We start from the raw sequence: 27,846 nt of genomic DNA, 5'->3' as shown, positions 1-27,846 counted from the left end.
GGAAGGAATTTTTTCCCCCTAAAGTGAGGAAAATTGGCTTCTACCTCACAGTTGTTTTTTTTTGCCTTCCTCTGGATCAACTTGCAGGATAACAGGCCGAACTGGATGGACAGATGTCTTTTTTCAGCCTTTCAAACTATGTTACTATGTTATCTAGATCTATATTGTGTATTTTGTAGTATGAACTTGCTATTACGTTCCTTTGTCTCTCCTAGAATCCTCATCCCTCACATATCTGGTGGACACAACAGGGTCAATGTCTGATGATTTTCAACAGTTGAAGGTTGTAAATAGTTGGCTACTGGAGCGTGTGACTGCCAGGTTCCCATGCGGTGTTCGTCAGTATACCATGGTGGAGTTCAATGATCCATGTATGTTATCATGACTGTCCCTGGTTTTACATTATATTGCACTGATGGACTTACTGTACATTCCGCTTGCAGATCAAATATGAACAGGTCATTGCAGTACCGTCATGAAATATTTAAACCAAACTGAACATATCCCAATTAAAACAAAAGGGGGGAATCCATAGCCGAGCAGATTCAAGACACGAGCATACTCATAGACAGTTGGCCAGCCTTGCCGAAACTGGCGGGTTAGATTTTTTTTACTTTTAATACGTATAGGCATTTTTAACAGCTTCCTGACATCCCCCGTACATGTTCGGCGAATGTAGGGTCTTAAAGATGGCGTTCATTCAGGAGCTAAGTAGGCTCCATACATTTTTTCCAGCTTCCCACTATAGTACATCGTATGCAATATTAAATGGTGCCATTAGAAAATACAACTCGAACACTTCGAAGGAAATATGTCATCAGAAAATGACCTATTGTTTAAATCACATTTTTATGTTTAACATATTTTTTAAGAATTTTTTGATGATGTTATTTTAATTTTCCATGTCACTATCTATATTCAAACAAAACCCATAAATTCCTGCAGTTTTCCCACTGGCCACTAAGCCTAATAATAGGAGCCACTTCTTGGTCTGTACTGTTTACTTTACTGCAGTTATCTGCTTATCTATACACAGAGGTGATATCATTACATGCAGGATTAGAATGACAGATACAAGCATAGAGCATGCCTAGAAAATTCTGCCATAGAGGTCAATAGGGCCAGCTCCAGACCATTGTGTCTATGGCCCATGGGGCTGCCGTAAAGCAATTCTTTCAATTCTTTCAATGCTGTTAAGAACATCTCAGGCAAAATTTCCGCCCCCATAATCATGTTCAAGAAATAGAATGAAAAAAATCTGTAATCAGAAAAGAAAAACACATTAGAAAAAGGAGATCTGAGACTATCTGGTTTTAACTGGTAGAAAACATAATTAATGACACATTTCCTTTAAGGTTCTCTAGGTGGGTTTCCTCTAGGTGCTACATTTGTACTATGAATAATCAAAGACGTCCAGAATGTGAATAATGAAAAAAAATAATTGGAGGTATGCTGATGGTGGATAGGCGACAATTGGTTGGGCAATCAACTGTAGCAGGTTCTTCTCGGCTCCCTAATGATAAGGAAAAGATAATAAGTAGAGATGAGTGAATCAAATCCACCAAAGTGAAATTCGATGCGAATTTCAGGATAAATTTGATTAGCTGCAAAGCTGAATTTCCTGGTGCTTCGTGGTAGCGAATTTTTTAACCTGAAATAGTGTAAAAAACAAAAATAAATAGATTTACCTCCTCCATTTGCTTGCGATCGGCCGGCCACCGCGATCTTGATTGAAGATCTTGGCCGAAATCCCTGCCGATGTGACGCACGCCAGATCTTTGAGCAGGATAGGGGTGGCCGGCCTGTCGCGAGCAAATGGAGGCGGTAAGTATGATTTAATTATTTTTTTCTGTTAATTTTACACTGTTTTTACACTCAGATGCCACCATCACGTATGAACGCGGCATCTGAGAGGTACAATGACTGGGGCGGCGCTATCGCAGCCACCTGTCATTACATCCACTACTTACAAAAAAATGATCTTCGAGATGAAGTAATAAGCACCAATATCCAGGTAAGGTAGAAACCTGAGGACTAAAGCCATGGCAAAAACCAGAGATATTTATGAACGCGGCATCTGAGAGGTACAATGACTGGGGCGGCGCTATCGCAGCCACCTGTCATTACATCCACTACTTACAAAAAAATGATCTTCGAGATGAAGTAATAAGCACCAATATCCAGGTAAGGTAGAAACCTGAGGACTAAAGCCATGGCAAAAACCAGAGATATTTATATAACCTCTATCCTTAACACACAATTGGGATAAAACCATGGAAAAGACTGCACATCCTATCTGCCCTGTTTCTGTGCCAAATCCTCTTAAGTGACAGAGAGCCTTCAAATAAATCAGTAACAAAAATTAAAAGGTGGGGGATCCTCTTGAACGATATGATGAATGTTTTTGCTTAATTTCACAGCTGTTGGGCCCATTAGGATAACCGAATCAAAGCGGCAATTTAGTGATTTCTTCAACAACCTCATGATCTATGGAGGTGGTGATTGTCCAGAGCTGGCAATGCAAGGACTTGAACTGGCTTTGCAAAATTCTCCACCCAATTCTTTCATCCTGGTGTTAACAGACGCATCTGCTAAAGATTACTGGAATACATATCTGGTCAACAATATTTACTCACTAATCGCATCCACAAAATCCCAGGTATGATCATGATATAGTTATCAGTTATCAATGTCACACAACACAGATGAATGGAGCCAGGGGCGGAACTTAAAGTGGCACTGGAAAAAATACTAAAAGTGGCCCCATTTTGTAGTTGGGTCCAAATTGATGGAAAGCAGGGCCAGAAATACCATATTGTGGCTCATTATAGCACCCCAACAGAGCCAAATACCACAGTTCATCACAAGATACTGCCAGCAGCACAAAATACATCCCCAAAAACTTCCACTGGCCAGCCATGAGGAGGGCCCAGGTGGCCCCCTGTGCATCTGCCCACTGGGAAATGTTCCTGTAAGATCTATGGCTAATCCGCCCCTGAATAGAGCAGAGGTCATGCACATGCAATGTGGCCCCATTCAAAGTCTATAGAACTGGCAGGGACAGACAAGTGCATTGCTCAGTTGTATCTATCAACTCCTTAGACGTTCAATGAAACAGGACACATATTCACTTGACACTCCATTTAAACTCATCACTGTGGTCATGCTGTGAGGAAGAATGGGGGCTCAGGACTCATGTTCTAATGATTGCAAGTACTAGAGTAGCACAAGGATTAAGTCCTAAATGGGTACAGACTTAAAGGGGTTCCGACCCCCTGATTCTAACATTAGCAAACATTAGAAGCAGCAGTCCAAAATTCTTGTGGAAGTATAGTTTATTAACCCATGGAATAGAGCAACAGTTCAGTTCCTCACTGGAATCATTCTCAATCAGAAAGTCAGACAGTCGCTAAATGTAGAGATATGGCAGAGCTCTCAGGGCACCATGTCAAATCATGGAAAACTGGCGCATGCACACCAAACTTAATGCTAAACACAGGTGTAATAACCCTACAGGGCAAATACATGGTATATATTCAGCAGTAAAGTAAAACTATAACTCCGGGATATGCTCGGGGATTGGTGGGGCCCCCAGTGATCAGACATTTATCCATGGAAGTGTGTTAGATGCCTTGGCACCACTGACTCTCTCCTGGATCATCTCATTCCTCACAGACTTGATATCTCATGTCTTCCATTCACACACCACCTCCTCGCTCGTCCCCTTTCTGTTTGTGTCCCTCAAGGCTCTGTCCTGGGACTCCTACTCTCCCAAAATTTTATAGAATAGACTATAGAATTTATTACCTTTTCTCAATCTCACTCAGCACCCCTAACAGACCTATCTATTACAGTCGATGACTCCCTGCTCTCCCCAGTCCTACAAGTTGGGTGGTTTATGATAACCTTCAATTCTGCTCTGTCCTTCAAACTACATATCCAGGTCCTTTCCTCTGCTTGCCGCTCATAAATATCTCTTGTATCTGCGCTTTTCTCAACCATGAGTCTGTTAAAATTTTTGTACATGCTCTCATCAGCTTCGGCCTAGACTACTGCAACATCCTGCCCTGTGGCCAGTCCATCCTCAACTTTGCTGCTCAGCAAATCCACCTCTGCACCATTAGTCCTCTCCTCTCTTGTGATCCCTTAATTGGCTCCAGATTGCCCAGATAATCCAATACAAAGTATTAACTATGACAAACAAGGCCATTCACAACCTGTCCCCTCCATACATCTGAGACCTGATCTCCTGGTACCTTTCCACATGGAATCTCTGATCCTCACAAGACCACCTTCTCTACTCTCCTCTTATCTGCTCTTCCCACAATCACCTCTAAAATTTCTCCTGTGCATAGCCCATAGCCTGGAATTCTCTTCCCCCACGGGTGGATTGGCCACAGACCTTACAGGGAAATTTCCCGGTAGGCTAATGCCCAGGGGGGCGCCCAAGCCTTCCTCTCTGCCACTGGCTGGGTACATAATAAGCGATCAGTGGTAATTAACTGTGAGAATCAGGGACCCGGCCAGCGACATGCCCTCCTAAATTCAACTATGTCCCACATCTCACCTCCTAAGCGCCCTGCTCCATATCTTAATCAGAGAGAACTCGAAGAGTTGGAGAGAAAATGGACTCTATTGATGGCCAACTCAGAAGGACAGCTTTTGGGTCAATATATTTTGCGGCACTGTGGTATGTGGTATCTTGCGTTATGGTATTGCTGACCCCCCCTACTTTTGTTGCCCTGCTTCCTGTCAATTTAGACCCTCCTACAATATGGGGCCACTTTTAGGTATTTTTTTCCAGGGCCACTTTAGGTTTCCAATCTGCCCCATCAGTCTCTCACCTACAATGCAAACCTTCAAAAGAAACCTGAAAACCCATCTCTTCAGACAAGCCTACTGTAACCTGGCTGTCACTATACCGTCATATGAGCAGCTTTACCCTCACCTAGGCAAGGGTCATCAATGTTGACTAGTCACCACTGTAAATGGGCAGCATTTACTTTTCCGGGACATGTTTCTGATGATGTGCATTTACTGTATAAGACATGCCATTGATCAAGATCAATGATAAATTGTAGTGTTCTACCGATGAGCCATGAATATTAAAGGGGTTTTCCAGGAGTAGAATATTGATGGCCTACCCATAGGACAGATCATCAGTATCAGATTGGGTCCTCCATCAAGCTGTTTGAAAAAGATGCAGTGCTCCAGTAATGGCCAGTAATGTTACATTCATTGGTCCCATGGTCTACAATATGTGCAACCCAGTCCCATTTAAGTGAATGAGCCTGGGCTGCAGTACCAAGCACAGCCACTATACAATGTACGGTGCTGTCAATTAACACAAAAGGCATTGAAAAAGTCAACATTTAAAGTTTGCTACAACTGTATATTTAGTAGATTAAGTGTCAAGTTAACGTTTGCTGTATCTGTACTTTTTCCCTTTCATCCTCAGGTTTTCTTCCTGATTACCGGCCTCTGTGGAAGCATAAGTAATCCAGATTTCCTAATCTACCGAGATATTGCTGCAGCCAGTTTTGGACATGTCTTTCAAGTTTCCCTTTCAGATCTGAATAAAGTAATTGACCCAGTTTTTACTTATATTCTATAGGGGTAACTATACATTGATCAGGAAGTCATAAGGTGCATTAATACTGTTGTGGCGTTTAGAAGCTGAGTACGGGATAATTCACATGGTAATATAGTTGTCAACTGTCCTGAATTTGCAGGGACTGTCCCTGATTTTCAGAGACAGTTCTGGAAAATTTGGGGTTCCCCAGGCCAGAAATGGACGGGGCTAACATTAATGCTACCCATAAGTGGGCATTTCTTGGGGGAGTTGAGTGTTCCAAGAGAGGGGGTAAGATGCCCTGAAGTTACCAACTGTCAATTATGACAGTTGACTTTTAATGTGTGTTATGACCATATGTCTGTTCAGATTTTTATCATCAACCCATTAACACCTCATTGAAGGTCCCCCTCCCAGAATCTTGTGGTTGGTGAGTATTCATGGTGCAGCTCCAGTCCCAGGGTTATCTGGGACACTGCTGCAGAGATGTCATTTGATAACAGTCTACAAGGGCAGAGGTACAATATACATTATTGTGGAAATACACCAAATCTGAGTTTTAGCATTTTGGGTGGAGTTCTCCTTTAACAAAGTCCTATTTACCTTCTAAAACGGGTTGGTTAAGCTGCTTGTTATATGCATGTGATTTCACCCTATAATGTACCTCATTTTCAGGTCTTTAAATACTTGGACTTCACTCTTTCGAGACCCTCAAACACTTCTGTGCGACTTTTCTCTGGCGAGTATACTGAAGGCACTAACTCTGGGAACTTTGAGGTTGCAGATAATTTTACTGCCCTGATAATAACCACAGATGGGGTGATCTACTCCATACAAGTACTGGGGCCTGATTGTAAGTACCCTGACTATGCAAATAATACTTACCCCGCCTGCATTAGGTAAACTTACTTATCTATTTCTATTTTGTGCAGCTGTTGAGCTTCAACTAAAACAGATTGTTTCAGAAATTTGGGGCTCAATGTATCTGCTGAAAAACCCTGGACATGGATTATGGACTATACATATATATGCTGGAAGTCGATATTCTTTAAGAGTGGAGGGATTCACAGGTATTTTACTACTGACAAACATCTATCTATCTATCTATCTATCTATCTATCTACAAACGAGGACAACAAGTAGTAGCACACTGCCATGTGCAAAGACACTGGCAAACACTGGAAACATGAATAAATGTAAATTGCATTATTGCTACTATATACTTACTATATGAAAATTAAAAGCTCTTTCCGCACATTTTTTATCAAAATTGTGTTGGGCCCATCTACCAACGACAGGGTGGCTTCTAACAGACGGGACTTAAACTAACAAACTTGCATCTCCTTGGCCTAAGTGTACAAAATTCAGGGCAATGTAGAATCCAACTATTTGATACTCTACTTAGAATCCCCAGGCAGATGAGCGGGAGTGCAAAATACCTCTTTTTTATGCATAGTTTGGAGATGCTAGTCTATCTTTTACATTGTACCTTTGGGGGAGTGGCTGCCCCCTTTAGGACAGTGCACTCCAATCGATCTCCCCATGGATTCTGATCAGAGTATATCACATAACTGGATTCTATATTGACTCAGAATTTTGTACTCTTAGGCCCAGGACAGGCAGGTCTATTAGTGCAGGTCCCTTCTGTTAGAAGCCACCCTGTCACTGGTTGATATGCCCAACACAACTTTAATTAAAATGTGTGCAAAGAGCTTCTAACTTTCATATAGTAATTATAGCAGCAAAGCAATTTCTATTACATATTCATGTTTCCAATGGTTGCATGTGTCTTTGTGCATGCAGAAGTGTGCTGCTACTTGTAGTTCTTGTTTGCTTTTACATTGCAGCCATGGTAGCTTGTACCTAAGCCCCTTATTTATGCATAGTTTGGAGGTGCTGCATACTTACCAATGTTTAGATTGGTAGAAATCAGGACATTGAAAACCCCACTCCCTGGGGACACCATTTATGGGCATTTCCAGCATGACAGCCTGAATTTCCCAGGACTGTCTCAGAAAACCAGGGACAGCCCCTGCAAATTCGGGACAGTTGGCAACTATGGTGCTGGTCTAACATTCGTTTAGACTATCTATCTATCTATCTATCTATCTATCTATCTATCTATCTATCTATCTATCCATCTGTCTATCTATCTCTCATATCTCTCTGTCTATCTATTATGTGGACTTACTGGAGTAGTTGTTTAGAAAAAAAACACCTTTTTCCTCTAGAAACGGCACCACTCTTGTCCATGTGCTATATTTCAGATCAGCCCCATTTAAATTTAAGGGGTTGTCCAGAGAGGTTTAAATTTTTTTTAAAAAAAATTGATACTCACTCTAACCAATCCCTACCCTCTTCTATTTTGACACTTACCAGGCCATACTGGTCTGTCCTTCCTGGTCCGGTCTTGTCATGTAGGAAAGACTAACTTAGTCAATAACTAGCAGCAAGAGTAATTTTAGACTTTTTTCCAGTGTCCATGAAAATGAGTTTCATGCATCTTTGATGCTATTATTTTGAGAATAGCTGTGCTTTACCAGGTTGGTTTACAGCTCAAAGTTAATCCTGGTAATGAGGTATCAGTATTTTGACCTACAGTGGCATGCAAAAGTTTGGTCACCCCTTGTCAAAATAACTGTGAACAATAAAGCAAGTTGAACATGATCTTGTCTTTTAAGCAAAGCACATTTTTTTATTTTCATATTTTACATTTTCAAAATAACAAAAGAAAAAGGCCCAAAGCTTAACTTTGGGCACTCTGCATGGTTAGTACCTAGTAGCACCAGTATCACAGCTTGTAAACGCTTTTTGTGGCCAACCAAGAGACTTTCAATTCTTCTTTGAGAGATTTTCATCCATTCCTTCTTGAAAAAGTCCTCCAATTCTGTGAGATTTCTCTGCCGTCTTGCATGCTTTCTTAGGTCTATCATCAGATTTTCAATGATGGTCAGATCAGGAAATTGTGAGTGCCACGGTTAAACCTTCAGCTTGCTCTTTTTGATGTAGTCTATTGTGGATTTTGAGGGGTGTTTAGGATCATTATACATTTGTAGAAGCTATCCTCTTTTCAACTTTAGCTTTTTTACAGTTGGTATTATGTTTGTTTCCAGAATTTGATGGAATTTCACTGAATCCATTGTTCCCTCTACCCGTGAAATATTCACCATCCCATTGGCTGCAACACAACCCCAAAGCATGATTAATCCACCCACATGTTTAATGATTGAAGATGTGATCTTTTCATGAAATTCTGTGGCCTTTTTTTCTCTAAACATACCTTTGCTCATTGCTGCCAAAGAGTTTTATTTTAACCTCATCGATCCGCAGGATGTGTTTCCAAAAAGCATTAGGCTTGTTTATATGTTATTTTGCAAACTCCTGACGCAAAATTTTGTGGTGAGGACACAGGAGAACATTTCTTCTGATGACTCTTCCATTAAAGGGGTTGTCCGGGTTTAGAGCTGAACCCAGACATATCCCCGTTTTCACCCAGGCAGCCCCTTTAATTTCTGGGCTGTATCGCACGGGGCAAGGACTGTTTGTTTATATTTTTTACACTTCTAGACGGAGGCTTCCACTTAGCAGTGTTTTTGGTAACGTCACAAGCACTAATGGGTAGGCATTAGTGCTACTCTAGCCGTTTTACAGGTTAGGGCAGCACTAAAGCTCATCCAATTAGTGCCGGTGACGCTCACTGCTATGTGGAATCCTAGCTTAGCCATGGAGAGCCCGGTAAGTCACCGGATCTCCATAAAAAGCCTTTGCCCTGTGCGATTCAGCCATTGTCAAAGGAGATCATTTGAGAATGAAATTCTCCAATGCTTATATCAGAGGGCCTGTCTCTATGAAAACAGGGATATGTCGCCTTGACACCCTGACAACCCCTTTAAGGTTAATTTGTGAAGGTGTTGCTGAACAGTAGAACAATGTACCATAACTCAAGAGTCTGCTAAATCTTCCTGAAGGTCTTTGCAGTCAAGCGGGGGTTCTGATTTGCTTTTCTAGCAATCCTACGAGCAGCTGTCTCTGAAATTCTCTTGAAGACCTTCTCTTGACCTCCAATATTCCTTTTTACTGCTATTTCTTAATTACATTTAGAACTGATAAAATGGTAACCTGAAAACCCCTTTGCTATCTTCTTATAACCTTCTCCTGCTTTTTGGGCCTCAACCATTTTTATTTTCAGAGTTTTAGGCAGCTGCTTAGAAGAACCCATGGCTGCTGTTTTTGGGACAAGGTTAGAGGAGTCTTGGTATTTATAGAGCTTTGAAATCTGCATCACCTGGCCGTTCCTTATGATGATTGTGAACAAGCCTTAACCCTAAAAGACTATTTAAGGTCTAAGACCTTAGTCAAAGTTATCTGAGCGCCCAAATCTCCTTGGTTTCCCATACTTTTACATGTTACTCCTTTTCTTTATTCACTCTAAAATTGTACAAAATCAAAATAATACACTAATACTGCTTAAAATGTTGACAATTGTGTTTCATCTTTACCTTTACGCCTTTTATAGATCGTTTCATCTTCAACTTGCTTAACTGTTTAAGTAACAGTAACTTTGACTAGGGCTGCCCAAACTTTTGCATGCCACTGTACTTATGATTAGAGATGGTCTTGAGGTTCACCCGGCAGTCATTTCGCGCCAAACTTTGCATGTTCGCGATTTGCTGAACATGCGAACATATGGCGATATTTGCGCACGCCATATTCTTTTACATTGTAAAGAACTTTGACCCATGACACATCCATCAGGTGGTACAGGACAGTCAATTGAGATCTTTTAGCACATGGACACACCTCCACCCTCAAAAAAAAAAAAAAGAGCTGGCAGACATTTTACATTCAGTCTTTTGCCAGTGTGGGGAGAGGTTGCTGTGTGGGGCAGGGACATGCTGTTAGGGACACCAAACGCTAGCTAATAGGGCCACAAAAGTCCTTTCAAGGACTGGTATAAGTGTGCTATCGATAGGTGTGATACACAGAGTGGTGTGATATACTTATAATATACTTTCTAACATATAAAGTATATTATAGTGCATTTGTATTGTGCAGCAGTGGTGAGCGGTTCTGCTGCGATACTGCAGCTACACAGAGTGCCAAACGCTATTGGAACCAATCATTTCTACTGGTGTGATATACCAGTTGCCCCCCAAAAAAACAGATTGAGGCAGGGGTGTGATATACCTTTTTCTACAAATACTGCTCTTCTATAGGAACTTTTGTTACAGGGTCATGTTGAAAATGACAGGCGCCTATTTTGAGCACGCGCATACGCGAAAATCACATTGCCGATATTTTGCATTGAAAAAAATTATGAATGGAGATCGCAAATTCGAATAATACATCTGGTATGTCACTGTACATGTTGTGGGACTATTTGTGCACTTCTAGTAATTATTTGGTGGCTGAAAATATGACCTGAAGGTTTTCCGGTTTGCCTGCCATTCAAGTCTATGGGGCCCACTGCAAACACACGGCTCGCAAACATTTGATCGCGTTCGCGAACTGTCCCGGCCAATGTTCGTCCATCACTACTTAAGATCCTCATTATTCATCCTGACGTTTCAATTTTTATGTAAAAAATGTTGGCTGTCAGAAATCAGTCTGGCATTTCTGACTACAATACCAGACATAGCCAATGGACAAGGGCCGCACTATTCGTGGAAAAAAGGTGATTTTTTTTTTCTAAGACAACGCGTTTGCATGTTTGCCATCTATATAGATATAAACTAGGGAAACTTGCCAAAGCTCTGCCATTTTTCATGGATATTTACTATGTTACCATCATTAATTATGATTTGATATACTCAATTTTGTTCTTTTTGCTTTTTTTTCAGCCGTGAATATGTCATGTAAGTATCAGATAAAGTGACCTTGTGAATAAGAACGTTGGAGGGAGGATTCGGGACAGGAGGGGAATGGAGTAAGAAGGAGTAAGGAGGGTGTATAGAGTGTATGATTGCTTTGGTGAACATTAGTATTGAGCTAAATCCATCCGAATTTCAGGGAAAATCCGATTCGCTGTGAAGCTGAATTTCTGCGCGCTTTGTGGTAACGAATCGATTTTCCCTGAAATGGTGTAAAAAAGCATTAAAAAAAACATACTTACCTCATCCATTTGCTCAGGATTGGGCTGGCCGCTGCCATCTTGATTGAAGATCTCGCATGTAATCCCGTACGCGGTAATGTATGATGTCATCACGGGTCGCGCGAGATTTCAGACCAGATCTTCAATCAGGCTGCAAATGGATGAGATAGGTATGATTTTGTTAATTTTTAAAAACATTTTACACTGTATTATTATATTCAGATGCCACAATCAGCTATGAACGTGGCATCTGAGGGGTACGGTGAGCTGCGCAATCGCCGCTTCCAGTCATCGCACCCACTACTTACAATGAAATGCGCTTCGTGGCAAAGTAATTCGTCACAAAGCAAATACTTTGCTCATCTCTAGCGTATATAAGTGCACTACAATGGTTGGCTACAAATTTGTACAAAATATCCTTTTTTTTTAATCACAGCTGGAGGAGATTGCTCAGAATGTCATCCAAATGCTACCTGTGATGAATACGTTGACTTCGTGGAATGCAATTGCAAGGATGGTTTCATCGGAGATGGTTTTACCTGTTCTGATATAAATGAATGCGCCTACTCCTGGTCTAATAATTGCTCTTTTGGCATTTGTCAAAATACTTTTGGCTCGTACACTTGTCTCTGTCCAAGCGGTTTTTCCTCCAGCTCAGATGGCGTCTGTATTGATATCGATGAATGTGCCAGCCCTTATCTACACAGTTGCTATTCATCTGCGGCATGTATTAACTACAATGGCTTCTATTCCTGTGTCTGCCCCTATGGTTATATTGGAGATGGTTACCATTGTGAAATGAATGAATGCATCCATGGAGCTTGTGGCCTAGAAAATGAGTGCATCAAATCACTTGGGTATTACAGCTGTTCCGATCCATGTTCAAACCACACAGTTCTCGATGAACCCTGGAGAAGTACATCCAATGTGTATAGTTATCGATATAATTGTGACAATACCAAATACGGATGGTATCGCTTTATTGGCAATGGGGGTGTTCGCATGCCAGAAAAGTGTTCACCAGAATTTGGTTGTGGTACAGTGGCCTCAGTGTGGTTGAATGGCATACATCCAATGCTAAGTGATGGTATTGTGAATCGCACCACTTGTACCAGTTGGGGTGGATCCTGCTGTTTATGGTCATCTACTGTCCAGATAAAAGCCTGTCCTGGAGGATATCATGTATATAAATTGGAAGGAACCCCATATGGAATTTGTTCTTTGTCCTATTGCACAGGTAGGTAATAGCCTAATATGCCATACAAACTATTAGTTCTTGTTAGAACCTAATGCTGGCCAGATGCATGAGATATATGTTGATGTGACAAGCCAACCAATCCTCCGATGGCAGATTTCAGGGGCAATAAGGATCGGGCAAGTTCTGAGAACACATGCCTGCTTGGCCGAGTCAAGTAGGCATGTATATGAGGGGATTAGCTGCCAGCTGAGTATTTGGCCATACAGCTTTCATATGTATATGGCCAGCCCATTTCCAATGCTTCCCCCCTCACAGTAATCAAGGTTGACATATGGCAAGTTATTTTTTGCATGGTCCTCACCAGGGTCAGACTGTCCCAATCAGGTTACCAGAGGATCCACCGGTGGGCTCTGACTGATACCATAGTGGATTCCAAAGGTCCTGGAGAAAAAGAAAATATTTGGAGCTAACTTTGTTGCTAATAACCTGCCACTAGGGTCCATTTCTTTGACTTATTAGGCTGTATTAATGATCTAATGGTTGGGCCCTGAGAATAACGTATTCTGGTGGGCCCAAGGAACCCCCTTCTGGCACTGGTCCTCATACTGCAGAGCTAATAATCACCAACAACTCTTTTCTTCTGACAAAATAGTTTCTGACTCTTTAAAAGAACAACAAATCTAAAATGAAGTATATCAGAACCTAGTTTATCAATCTGGGATTTACAGCATGTTCCTGAAACAAACTGGGCCTGATTTATCTTAGTTTTTTTTGCCACACACTGTGTTTGTGTGTTTTAAAGCACTTGTGAAATTTTTTTGTGCAAGTGCCGTTTCTCTACAGACTTCGCTGCTTTCCCAAGAAAGGGGAGTGGCAAGGGAGGGGCGGGACCAGTGGCCCCGCCACACTTCTTATTTTAAGGCAATTTTTTGGTGTAAAAAAGAAAGAAGTGTACACAAGCAAGGGGCAGGAGTAGATATCAGTTTAGGCACACAGACTGCAGGTGCTATGCCTAATTTATGTCCTCATCATCATCCGGCTGCCCATAGTGTTATCATAGACCGGCATACGCTGCTGATCTATGATAAATCAGGCCTAATATCTTGGAAAAATCCTACAGATAAGGGTATTTTCACACTCGCGGCAGAGGATTCCGGCAGGCAGTTCCGTCGCCGGAACTGGCTACCGGATCCGTCAAAACGCATGCAAACTGATGGCATTTGTCAGACGGATCAGGATCCTGATCTGTATGACAAATTCATTGAAATGCCAGATCCGTCTCTCCGGTGTCATGCTGAAAAATGGATCCGGCATTTTTTTCCCCCACATTTTATGCGGTCTGAGCATGCGCAGACCGCAATGCTGGATCCGTTTTGCCGGAACACTCAGGGCCGGATCCGGCATTAATGCATGTCAATGGGAAAAAATGCCTGATCCGCATTCCGGTAAGTGTTCCGGAATTTTGGATGTAGGTAAAACCGCAGCATGCTGCGGTATTATCTCTGTCCTGAAAAGTCAAAATGACTGAACTGAAGACATCCTGACGCATCCTGAACGGATTGCTCTCCATTCAGACTGATCAGTTCTTTTCCGGTATTGAGCCCCGAGGACAGAACTCAATACCGGAAAAGAATAACGGATCATAATCCTTCTGATCCATTTTTGACTTGCAGTCAGGGCAGGGGGGATGGATTCAGTGCAGTCAGTTTTACAACCAGACTTGATTGTGAGAAGCATTAGGGGGCACGACTGACCTCCTGGGATACAGAGGAGAACATTTCATAAATTTCTCACTTTTGATTGCTAGGGTAGAGTAGGATCATGGGAAAGGATAATACTATGATAGGAATTGCTATCATCTTTTTTCTCCTTTTTGTTTTTGCATTTTGTATGTTTACTGTTCCTTTAACCCTAAAGAGCCACCATTTCTTAGCCATCTTAAAGGCAATTTGTCATCAGAAAATGACCTATTGTTTATGTTAAACATATTTTATAAATATTGAATTTAATATTTAATTTTACATTTCATTATATAGGTATATAGTTAAAAAAAAGTCCTTCAAACTGGCCACAGCACAATGACTTCTGCACAGGTCACAGGGCATGCCCACAACACTCTCCCATTGAAGTCAATGAATCATCTGTAGACCAAAGGTTTTATATCCATGTGGCTGATGTAAAGCAAATCTGTAGATGCTGTTATCAGCTTGGGCAACATGGCTGTTCCCATAATCATGTACAGAAGATAGGAAAAAAATTCCAATAAAAAATAGTAGTAGAAAAAAATATATTCTTATCAGTATCTGCTTTTACTAAGTAAAAAATAAAAATTAGCAATTATTTTTAAAGAGTACAATTTCATATATCTCCACCCAGCAGGAAATGTTGAGGGAAGCATACTTACTTGCTCCCCGACGCTCATTTTCAGCTCTGTAGAACTCTGAACGGGGTCATGTGTGTTGCTGTAGTCAACGACTGGCCGCAGCAGTATCTCACCAAACGGGAGCCCATTCATGCTGAAGTTTACATGTGTAGACTGAAGTGCCGTGAAGACTGCAGGTGACCTTTTCAGCATTGGAGACCAGGTAAGTATGCTTCACATGTCCTGCTGGGTGGGGGATTTAAAAAGCTGTATGAACTTGGAAAACCCCTTTAAGAAAATAAAATCACCTGTCCCCATTCTCTCTTCAGTGTGAGGACCCGGTCCCTACCAAACACTTCACTATATCTTTGTATGCTAAATTCCTAAAGTTGGTCATACCCATAAGAGAAAACAATTCGGATCAATACCCCTCAATATTGTCAGGATTTAATAGCAAAAATCAGAGGAAGGAAAGAAGGATCAGGCATGGTGGATTCCAGAATTCTTGATCTTTTGTTACAGCAGGAGAGAAGCAACTACCAGAAACTTCTAGCAGCTGCACCTTATTCCCCTCTTCCCGTTGAAATGACCATGCAGGCTTGGCTGTGCATGAACGCCAGGCTACACTACTATTGCTACAAAAAACACTGGAAACCCAACCAGCTAGACCTGGTGCTGTGTCGGGTAAACTTATAACTGATCATCATGATGGCAATTAGACCCTACATAAAGATATAGGAGATTATTTATTAAGACCGGCGTTTTAGACGGCGGTCTTAATAACCCCCTGCGCCGGTGGTGGATCTGCCGAAGTTATGAAGAGGCGCCGGCCTCTACATAACTTTGGCGCATCCACCGCTGGTCTAAATGTAAGCCAGCTTCCTTCTATGTAATTGGACTGCCACATATGGATTAAAGGAACACTTCTTGTCAACATTATCTTTTTGGGTGCTGCCTTCATTTTTGATCTCTGACTGAGCATTGGACATTGGTCCAATTGGGGGATGCACCTATTTCTCCCTTAGTGGGTGCTGTGTTTATCCTATTTTTTCTCTCTCTTGTTTTTAGATCCGTCCACAGCATCTGAGTCATGTGCAGCAGATGAGGAATTGAAACTAAAGGACGGAACTTACAATTGTTACTGCAAAGACAAATATGAAGTCGCTGGTACGTCTGTCATTTAAATTACGATACTTGTGTCTCTTGAATAAGTGGCAGCCCCTCCATAAGAACCACTGATATAATTAACACAATGACAAAATGCTTTCTTAAAAGATAATAAAAAATAATATTGAATTCTACTAATCCTATCTAAGGACTTACCTCTAGGAAACCCTCCATACAACACTAAATGCTAGGCGTTCATCCCATGCCATGTCTAGCCAATCAATATCTCAGGTAGCTTATAAATAATATTCAGTAAACCATTTTGTCTCAAACCTTCAAATAAACATATATACCTCCTGACAATACACATATTATATGACCACAACAGTGAGGGTAGATGGGGCTGCTTACAATTTAGGAAAATATGTTAACTGCTTATTGCTTACTTACAGTGGTGGATAAAGTAAACCATAGGCTCTGGGATGTCCCTAAAGCTAGACCGCTCATTTACCATTACTGGCCTGCCACGCTGTGTCTATAGACATCACCTCCTTTCTGTGCTAGCATTGACTACCGGTTGCTGTCATTCCCCTTGTCAAAGAGCGTTGCCTCTACACACTGACAGTGTCCAATCATTACTGACAGTATCAGACTGTAAAGTCAACCTGCTGACAAGGGCAATGGTAACACCCAGTTGCCAATTACAGCTGAGCTATACAGACTTTTTGTATACTTTTTGCGTAATACAAGTATTTACTAAAACAGACATGTCACTAAAGGTGACAGATCCCTTATATATTCATTGACTCACAGTTGATGGCTTCTCTGATTGTGGATGTTCTCTTTCTTTTTCTTCTCCATCCAACCCAAGCTGCAATGATGACCTCTCTTGATGACCACAGAGTTTGCTGCATAGACATCTTTGGCCACTCTCTTCCGCAGCCATCCTCAGTCTCTACAGCAGCATATATAAACACAGACTCCAGACTATAACCCTAACTGCAGACCCCAGTTCAGACCCTAGAATAAATGCCGACCTTCACACATATGTTCATAAAACCAGAATGAGCATCAAAACCTTGTCCTATTTGGTCAACAGTGGTCTGCCCAAAACTGATCATATTATAATCTGAAACGGCATACTTCCACACTTACACTGTTCACTGAGTTCCTTAGCTCTACATCACGGACCAGCTCATCCGGATCTCCCACTACGTCCCCAATGCTCCATTGCATGTGCTACGGAAACATTCCCACTTTGTATGCACTTTATACAATTCATTTTCATAAGGATAACAGGGTGACTGTAGGTAAATAAAGAGTGCTTCTTCTATTGCTGGGTCCTCTAGAGAATAAGATATTTCTTGTAGACCTTCACCCCTCTACCATATAGATGACGGTGTGGAGCCGGGGGGTGAAATGTGTCTTCATACTAGACAATCCTTAGAAGCATATATTAATGTAGTAATAATAATTGCCAACAGTGTGCAATAGATACATCTGGGTGTTACCAGTTTGGAAGAGGGGGGGGGGGGGGCGGTATCCCTGCACAGTCTGGCACTGGCAGCCCTTATTGGATAGTGTCAGACTGTGCGGGGACACACCCCCAACTAGTAACACCCAGCTGGATCTTTAGCAGTCTTTTGGGAATTCATTCATAGAGTTCTAGTAGAAATAACAGAAGAATGGCACACCATGGAGATATAAGAAAGTATGATCCACAGTTGCTATTTCATGGAGAATACAAGAAATTACTAAACCAGACATGTCAGGAATAGTGACAGGTCATCTTTAGGTTTACTTTCCCTTTATTGTTTTTTATTTTCCTTCAGTTGTTTCCCCATTCCTTCCACTTTAAGATCCTTCCAGCCTCCAGGTTCTGAATATATGATTTCAGGTCATTATACTGTTTGACTATAAGCAGGGTGCACCACCAATGAGGCCAGGTGAGGCGAACGCCTCAGGCAGCACCAGGTAGGAGCAAGAGGGGGGCAGCGGAAGGGCCATAGACAATGAGCGATTCAATTGTGGCAAAGGGGTTAGGTTCAGAAATTGGCATGGGGGGCGCTGTTTCAGTTCTCTCCTCAGGCAGCAGAAAGACGAGGTGCACCCCTAACTATAAGGAGCCTCTTTGCTGCATTGACAAGTACGTTTGTTTTTAATGTCTGATTGGAAAATGTATAATATTTGCATTTCATATCGCAGATATCGCAGACATACGTCCTGAGCTGACATGTGATGTCTTTGACATGAAGGCCACTTTTCATAAGTGTCAGCTGAAGAGTCTGAACTTCAGTACCAGCTCCATTACTCTGAAAGACAGCAGCTGCCTTGGATTTCATGATGAACTGAGCACAAACACAATAACTATTAAGGCTCCACTTCAAGCAGGAAGCTGCGGACTTCAGATAATAGTAAGTTATATAGTTGGCAAGTTTGAAAAAAAGACATAGATCCATCAAGTCCAACCTATAATCCTACTGTGTTGATCCAGGAGAAGGCAAAATCCCCCTGCCAATAGCCCCATTTTAAAGGGATTGTTCACCCCTGGGGACCTTTTCTACAACACCCCCAGTGTGGCCAGACCTGCAGTGGTAATCACACTTACCTGACCCCACCGCTGGGTTCCGGCTCCAGATCTCTTCAACATCCGGCCACGTGAACGTCATAGCTAATGACTGGCAGCACCAATGACATGTCACCCATGCGCAGCAAGCCCCTGGGAACTTAAAGTGGCCCTGGAAAAAATAAAATATAAGTGGCCCCATATTGTAGGGGTGTCCAAATTGACAGAAGGCAGGGCAACACAAATAGGCAGGGTCAGCAATACCATAACACAAAATAATGTCCCAGCAGAGACATATACCCCAGAGCAGCACAATATACTGGCTCAAAAGCTGGTCTTCTGTTGTGGCCATCATTAGATGTCTTTTTCTGTCCTCCTCTAGTTTTCTCTGATGAAGATATGGAGCAGGGGGCTTAGGAGGTGAGATGTGGGCCACAGCAGTTGAATTCAGGAGGGCATGTGTGGTTGCTGGTGGGGTACATGAGTTTCTGATTCTCACAGAGTTAATTACCGCTGAGAACACATTATGTACCTGGCCAGCGGCAGAGAGGAGGGCTTGGGTGGCCCCATGGGCATCGGTCCACCGAGAAATTTCACTGTAAGGTCTATGGCCAACCCGCCCCTGCTGTGTAGAGAATGGGAGTGGTAGTGGTCCTGATGTAGTGTTGTTGTGTCAAAGTGTCCTACCTCAGGCCATTTCTCCATGCGGTTCGATGCAGTGAAAGGGATGATGATGATGATGAAAGGAACCAGGGAGAGATGAATGAACAAATAACAGCTTCCTTTACTAAGTGCAAAAACAGATAGCAGGACATTCAGCAGCAGTTTGTACAAAGTTCACTCGCTCTCCTCCCAGATGATGGGTTATGGTGGCTGGCAATGCGACAAAGATGTAACTGAGAAACTTGCTAGCTGATGCTGATCTCTCTACGTTCCCCTACGGCTTTACACTGGCACCTGTGACTGCAGGTGTCCACTGTATGATGCAGGCTTCTAGCGAGGCCTGTCCTGACTCTCATGATGGTGTCTTAATGTGTTTCCCACCACTTTTGGCAGCAGACTATTGATAGCTCAGTTGCTTGATCACTCTGATGACTAATGCAGCGTAGCTTGCTAATACAGATGAACAAAGTATAGAAAAATTCACAAAGTAGACTTTGATTCGCTCAACACTATTGCTAATCTTCTGTGGCCTAGGACCCTGCAGGCTCTCTGGAGTGTTGGTCCTCACAGATGAGCTGCCTCTGGGAGCCTCATAGCCAAGAGGAGCTGGAGATAGATCACATTCCCTTTCACTCTCCAACTTTAGATTGACTCTCCCTAGGGCAGTGCCACCCTTGGCAGGAAGTCGGACCAGCCCGAGAGGGGAGGAATGGAATAGTACGTTCCATTCCTGTTACAGAACATTGCCAACCATACTCCATCTGCTGGTGAACCAAGTGCATAACATGTCTTTACATTTACATTGGTTTCTGCATTTTATATATTTCTTATGCAAAGTACAAAATAGTAATACCCCCAACTCTTGGATATTACACACATGCATCATGTGCCCCAAAATGTTCTCACCTAGACCAGTGGGTATTCTGTCATGCTTCTCCCAAGTAGTTTTAGACCCATTGGGAATGGGTCTAATAAATAAAAAGTGTATCTTTAGCAGTTAACTAATAGTTGGTTATTAATTCAGTGATTTTAGTCAAGTTTGGTTAAAGGTGTTGCACCAACATCTAAACATATGTCCTGTTCATAGGATAGGGGATGTGTCCAATTAGTGGATTTCACACCTTGGGATCCCTGCCAATCATGAGAATAGGAGACCTGTGTCACGCTGTATGAATGGACTGGTGGTTCATTCTTTACAGCGCTTGGCCATCTCAGGAAGTCCTATGGAGATGAATTGAGAGGCAGCGAGTATGCTCAACTTCAGGAACACAGGAAAATGCTCTTGCTATCATGGGGATTCCCAGCGATCCAACCCCCGGCAATCAATACACTGATCTGTTGATCCCAATTCCTTTAAATCTGGTTAGAGTATAACAGTCAATGTAGCAGTTTACTACTCCATCAGCCTCTGATGCACCTTGTTACAATGTATTAATTGTTTATATCTTATATTTATTTAGAAAAACTACACCCATGCAATTTATGAAAACACTCTGTATTTTACGCTGGAATCTATGGGATTAATCACAAGAGATCAAGAACTGGTTGCGACATTATCGTGCGCGTACCCACTGGACATGATCATCAGTCTGAATACAGCTGTGAATCCAATATTTAGGTAACTCATTTAGTTATATATTTTCTACCGCTAATTTATTTACCCAAAGGCCCAGGATTCGGACAATTAATGGGGCGAATGTTCATAAGAAAGCCGGTTCCCGATAATTGCCCTGTGCTACTGATCACCTAACAAGCAAAAAAAACCTAATTCTTTGGGTTATTTCATCTTTCATGCGGCACATAAATTCCATGTTTGCATGTGCTGCCACCAAACCAGGAATCTGTATGAGGATAAATGAACGCAGTAGCGATTGTTCATCCCCATACTGAGGGGATAATGGTTGCATGTAAATGAAGCTATTCTATAGTCGAATGATTGGGCAATGAACGATTCGAGCTTCAGTCTATGTAAATGACCATTGGGTGCAGTCTACTTGGTGTAAGTAAAAGTTGCCACTGTCCTAGAGGTCCACTGGAACAAGCAATTGAGCATCTTAAGCTCGCCATACCCATGCAATAGGTGTTGGCCAAATGGTCGACTGGTTGACAGCTGTTTTACTTGACTCCAACGTAAAAATGCATGCCTTAACCCAGCGCTCATGTTTATTTCAATGGGGTATGGGAAATTAGCTGCTACTTGCTCCCTCTGGTAGCGGCTTTACTCCCACAGGGAAAAAAATTGATCATGTTGATAATCGGCATGCCTAATCATTCTTTCTACGTTTGTCAGAGAATGGTCATGAGGCCCCGTACACACCAGGTTGTCAGCCAAAATAGATAAGTTTGGAAGACCTTTTTGGAATGTGTATGACCAGCTTTAGGAAGGGTCTCCTTTCACAAATAAAATAAAATAAAAATGTTGATCAGGATTAGAAAAGTACCATGATCAATTGCTTTATAGCAGCTCTATCGTATTTGGCTCAGCTGCAGTACCAGACACAAAGCATGGACAAGAGGGGCGTTTTTTTTTCTAATCCATTCATTATCAGTTTGTTGCACTTTTAGAACATGGCTTACATAGTAACCATTTGCATACCAACAGCTCCACAAATATCAGCGTTGGAGGGACTGGACAATTGACTGCATACATGGCTCTTTATCAAGACAGCAGTTACTTGACTCCGTATGAAGGGTCCCAAGTTGTACTCTCCTCCAAGTCCATGCTGTACCTTGGCGTCTTCGTTGTGGGAGGAGACGCTTCTCAGTATGTTGTCGTAATGAAGAACTGTTATGCAACGCCTTCAGCAGATCCAAATGATGCCATGAAATATTACATCATCAAAGACAGGTACAGACTGATGGTATCTCAAAAAATTTGGCCAATTATGATCCCAAATAAAATAGCTTTTTGAGTGCGAAAGCTGCCAGGTGGGGCTCAGAAAGCATAAAACACCAAGGGTGTACATATCATAAGAGGCATAGCATGCGGCTGCTGTGGGACTCTTGGATAAAGGGGGCCCCGGTTATTTCATCTATTTTGCTAATGGATGGTGAGAACCTGTTTAGGACCATTCCCAGAAAAACATCATATTGGCATCCAAGGCATAGGGCAGGGGTAGGCAACCTCTGGCGCTCTAGCTGTTGTAAAACCCAGAGTGCTGAAGGTTGCTGGCCCCTGGCATAGGGGCTGGCAAACATCATGCTCATACGTGCCAGGTGCCAAAATTAGGCACCATATTGGGGGAAAATTCTAATTTCGCCATTAGGTGCCTTCTGTTCTACATATGCTCATTATCTATAATTTAGAAAAACTTCCTACTGACTTTTGCATGTATTGACTATCTTAATGTGACTGGCTGTATTATTCTCCTCTTTAGCTGTCCTAACAAACAAGACTCAACCATTAGCGTCCCAGAAAATGGTGTCTCCAGAAAAGGTCGCCTGTCGCTGCAACTGTTTAAATTTGTTGGCAATTATAACTATGTCTACATTCACTGCGCTGTGAGCCTGTGTGACGTCACTGCTGGAACCTGTGTCCCTGTAAGTACAAGCTGTGCATAATCACGTTTTACATTGTTTTGCGTCCTAGGGTATGACCACATGGCGGGGTTGTCACGTTGCAGGTGCCACATGGCCATTAACAATGCAGATTGGTTAAACAGTCTGGCCCTGATTAGTTAACTGGAGCCCACTGCGGCTCTTACGGCTGATGACCACGACATGTTGGTGGTACCTCTAGCATAATATGCCTTTTACATGACTTTATAGCAAACAATTCCCTTGTAATGATATAATTCTATTATTTCAGTCATGCTCTGGAATTAGGTCCCGCAGTGCAGCAACTGAGCAAAGCTACCAGTTAAAAGTGGGTCCAATTACTCAAGCAGGTAAGAATCTCAGTTGTGTGAAGATCAGTAAAAGATCTACTGAATCCTGACATAGGCCTCTCACCCAGTTAAGCCAGTACTCTCTGCTCTACACCGATGAGGGCAATCAACCTGAAACAGCTGTTTTCAGATGAGATGCTGGCTTAGTTATTACCCAAGTCATGTCTTAAGGCCAATATAGGCAGACCACGCTGTTGCTATGGGGCCCGCGGCAGAGGGGGGCCCGGAGAGCATGGAAGGCCCCGCCTCCTACGTCTACTCTGCACAGACAGTTTATTTATAGTTAATATGGGCCGGCATTGAGGCGGCCCTCGGCCCGCCTACTTGTGTTCTCCCTCGGGGGCCCGCCCAATTGTTCTGTACAATAAAGTTTATTTAAAAAAATATCACACGCGTCTATTGGCCGCCTGGACGTCCGGTTTCCTAAGTAATGCTAAGCGCACCCGCTGGAGGCTGCTGGATGTTTAGATTCAAAGTGAGGAGCGAATGCAAGTGCGAGCGGCCGGGGGCAAGACACCAGCGGCGACCAGTGAGTGTGGAGACCGGAGAGGGTGAGGAACATGTCTGACAGGGCCCCCTGACTGCAGACCTCGGCAGTGGTCAATGATGTCTTGTGCCTCCATAGGGAGCTAGACGCATCTCCCAGAAGCCGCATGTGACGTTATGCATTTTACTATTTTAATGGTATGTTCACACCACCACCTGTCCCATGACACCATGCGGTTTCTGCTGTGGCACTGTCCCGCTCTCGATTTAGTCCGATTGAGTATGAGATCCAGCTCCTACAGGCAGGCACCCAGCTTTCCCAGGGTCCTGAGTATAAGGTCCAGCATCTAGAGGCAGGCACCTAGCTTTTCTAGGGTCCTGATTATGAGGTCCAGCTCCTAGAGGCAGGCACCCAGCTTTCCTAGGGTCCTGAGTATGAGGTCCAGCTCCTAGAGGCAGGCACCCAGCTTTCCTAGGGTCCTGAATATAATATCCAGCTCCTAGAGGCAGGCACCCAGCTTTCCCAGGGCCCTGAGTATGGGGGGGGGGGGGGAGAATCTAAAACCTCCAGGACTCCAGCTGCTTTGAAACTACAACTCCCAGCATGCCCTGACTGCTGTTCATTTTCCTGTCTTTTCTTATTAAAGTACTCTATTAATCGTAAAAATATTCGGTAGAATACCGGATTGCTAAAATAATCGTTTACTGCAGCCCTACCCGCTACAGGCCAGGGATGGGTAGTGGGCGGGGTTAGGGAGCCCAATTCAGATTCTTGTTATGGGGCCCAGTGATTTCTATGTATGCCCCTGCTGGTAGGGTTGATCAGTTCAACTAGCCATAATATGGCTCCTTAAAAAAAAAAGCACATATCAGCAGGATCAATCCTACAAAACCCCACTACCCAAAAGGATCGATCCTGTTGATTAAAATGATACCTGTTCTAGGAAAATCACTTGCAGCGTTTATGCAAATAAGGGTTTCAGTGCGCTGATGGGTGTGGCCTGCAATGGAAAGCTGAGGAGCTGAGCGCACTAAGGGGCTAAGCCCACCCCTGAGTACAATGAAGTCCTTATTTGCATAGAGAATGAATTTTTTTTTTTCTTGGGAACACTGCAACCGATTTTCACAAGAGAGGTATGATTTTAATCACCAGGATGAACCCTATCAGGCAGTATCTCTGGTTTAATAGGATTGCTCCTGCTGACAGGTACTCTTTACGGAGCTGTATTATGTCTAGGTGTGAAAAACGTAGAAAAGGACAGGAAGAGAAGAGTAGAAAGGTTTCATGATTAGGGCAGATTCGTTTTATGGGGTTTTTAGGGATTGCATGTTGCCAATAAGGAAAACTGTAACTAAAGCACACATACCCCTGTAAATATGCAGAAGACTCAGATCCATTAATTTAAAGAAAGTGTCCACCTACCATATGTCATTTATAACACTGAAGGGAATTTAGGCACCCTCATGCATCAGGGCCCAGAGATGACTGCTACCTCTGCAGCCCCTAGAGCTCTTCCTACACCAGTCACAGCACCACCACGGGTAATGGGTTGGATGGCACTCTACTGATGGTAACCATCACATGACAGCTAAAGGAGGGCATTCCACATACGGGTCAATTGCACTATTTTTTAGTAACCATGGGGATGTCCTGTTGGGGTGTTCACATTGATTTCTCTCTAATGAAATATAATCCAGGGGAAAAAAAATCCTTAAAGGGGTTGGCCACTTAGTGGGTGCTGATGGACGGCACCCTCCGTCAGAGCTCATTTTTGGAGCACATCGCCTGAAAACAGGTGAGCAGACCTTTATGTATAATTTAATTAGTCATATTAAACCATCGGACATCGGCTCTGATACTGTAGTTTAATAATTACTAGAGTGCACTGTTCCCAGCCCATGTGCAGTGAGCTTGTCTTTTCAGACGCAAAGGCCTTTCAGTTCATAGGCCAGATGATTCAGTTTGTTGATATACCAGTCAGTAATTTATTTTTGACTTCTGAATGGTTAATCCACTTATGTATTGCTTTACAGAACCACAACCGGCTAGCCAAGTTGCAGGCTGTATTGGTAAGTATGGCATTCCGTCATGAATACTCATTTGAAGGGTGTGCGTACTTTTGCAACCAGTTTTTCTAATACAGTACCTCTAGAACTAGAAAATAGATCAAGACTTCAAAGAATCCTGAAAGTTCTAACACTTTGTGTACAGAGCACCTATGCAGACCATTGTGTTTCCATGGCTACAGACTACAAACAAGCCGTTTTAGTAGTCTGATTTTGCATTAGCTTGTTAGAATCTGCCAAATTAAACTGCATACAGGGTTTGTTTGTAGACTGTAAGCAGGGAGACACATAGGCATGCAAAGGAGCTGTATACACAATATCTTAGGATGGTTTTAAACAAGAAAATTTGCTTTACAACTTTTACATTGGAGAGTAAGGGCTCTTTCACACTTGCGTTCTTTTCTTCCGGCATAGAGTTCCGTCATCGGGGCTCTATGCCGGAAGAATCCTGATCAGTTTTATCCTAATGCATTCTGAATGGAGTGAAATGCGTTCAGGATGCATCAGGACGTCTTCAGTTCCGGAACGGAACGTTTTTTGGCCGGAGAAAATACCGCAGCATGCTGCGCTTTTTGCTCCGGCCAAAAATCCTGAAGACTTGCCGCAAGGCCGGATCCGGAATTAATGCCCATTGAAAGGCATTGATCCGGATCCGGCCTTAAGCTAAACGTCGTTTCGGCGCATTGCCGGATCCGACGTTTAGCTTTTTCTCAATGGTTACCATGGCTGCCGGGACGCTAAAGTCCTGGCAGCCATGGTAAAGTGTAGCGGGGGAGCAGCATACTTACCGTCCATGGGGCTCCCGGGGCGCTCCAGAGTGACGTCAGGGCGCCCCAAGCGCATGGATCACGTGATCGCATGGCACGTCATCCATGCGCATGGGGCGCTCTGACGTCACTCTGGAGCGCCCCGGGAGCCGCGGGCACTGTAAGTATACCGCTCCCCCGCTCCCCGCTCCTACTATGGCATCCTGGGTGCCATAGTAACACTGAAAGCATTTTGAAGATGGATCCGTCTTCAAATGCTTTCAGTACACTTGCGTTTTTCCGGATCCGGCGTGTAATTCCGGCAAGTGGAGTACACGCCGGATCCGGAGAACGCAAGTGTGAGGCCTTAAAGGGTTTTTCCAGGAGTTCAATATTGGTGGGGGTCCACATCCTAACACTTCCACTGATCAGTCTTGGTGCCGTGGTGCACCTCACAGCTTACCAAGAACAGTGCCATACACTGCATAGTGGCTGTGCTTGGTATTGCAACTCAGGCTTATTCACTTGAATCGCACGTAGACCATGTGATTGATGAACGTTACATCACTGGCCTAGGGAGAGGCCTCGTCTCTCATCAGAGTGTCTGGCCTCTGCATACAGCTGATTGGTGGGGTTGCTTGGGGTCAGACCCCCACCAATCAGATATTGATGACTTATCTTAAATTCTTGTCTGACAAAATGTTCTTGTTTTACAGGTACACATGCATCATCTGCCCTCCTTGGTTTTGGCCTACTTCTGATGACCCAAGTTTTGTTTGTTTAGACCATTAGCTGAACCATTGGTCGGTGTGACACTTACATATTCCCATTATTTCTCATCTACATTTATTTTCTGTAGTAGTCACTTATATCATTGCCATGTAATAGTGACATGCAATTTATTGTGATTTTATCATTCAACCCTTTGAAGTCATCTGTGCTTGACGACAAGAGGGAAGAATACGGGTATACGTATGGTAACTCTACACGTAAAACTTTTATCTCTATTATACAAATTACCATAGCAGGTTGTGTACATAATACATTACATATGTACTGTAGTCAGGGCAGAACCGGATGGTTTTGCTCTATTAATCTATA

The 27,846-nt window shown here is 43.0% G+C and overlaps 1 protein-coding gene across 1 annotated transcript; it reads left to right on the top strand.

Annotated features, from left to right (window-relative positions):
• Positions 1 to 223: 223 nt before the first annotated feature.
• LOC122945441 (uromodulin-like) lies at positions 224 to 27,529 on the top strand. Its single transcript, XM_044304509.1, has 14 exons — positions 224 to 371; positions 2,421 to 2,659; positions 5,459 to 5,581; positions 6,248 to 6,425; positions 6,505 to 6,642; positions 11,413 to 11,427; positions 12,100 to 12,900; positions 16,292 to 16,390; positions 18,536 to 18,744; positions 21,020 to 21,177; positions 22,162 to 22,407; positions 22,937 to 23,099; positions 23,368 to 23,446; positions 27,462 to 27,529. Exons 1-14 carry the CDS (start codon positions 257 to 259, stop codon positions 27,527 to 27,529), a joined length of 2,631 nt encoding a protein of 876 aa, XP_044160444.1. The 5' UTR covers positions 224 to 256.
• Positions 27,530 to 27,846: the final 317 nt, after the last annotated feature.

Source organism: Bufo gargarizans, chromosome 8 (assembly GCF_014858855.1).
Source record: "Bufo gargarizans isolate SCDJY-AF-19 chromosome 8, ASM1485885v1, whole genome shotgun sequence".
In the NCBI taxonomy this organism is placed as follows: Eukaryota; Metazoa; Chordata; class Amphibia; order Anura; family Bufonidae; genus Bufo; species Bufo gargarizans.
Note: the sequence above shows the minus strand (reverse complement) of the source record. Positions and strands in the feature narration are given on the sequence as shown.

Bases quoted from the DNA above. Each gene is read 5' to 3' on its own strand.
- LOC122945441 (XM_044304509.1), top strand. From the start codon at position 257: ATGTCTGATGATTTTCAACAGTTGAAGGTTGTAAATAGTTGGCTACTG. The intron at 372-2,420 runs GTATGTTATCAT...TTAATTTCACAG, and splicing joins GGTGGAGTTCAATGATCCAT to CTGTTGGGCCCATTAGGATA. The intron at 23,100-23,367 runs GTAAGTACAAGC...CTATTATTTCAG, and splicing joins CTGCTGGAACCTGTGTCCCT to TCATGCTCTGGAATTAGGTC.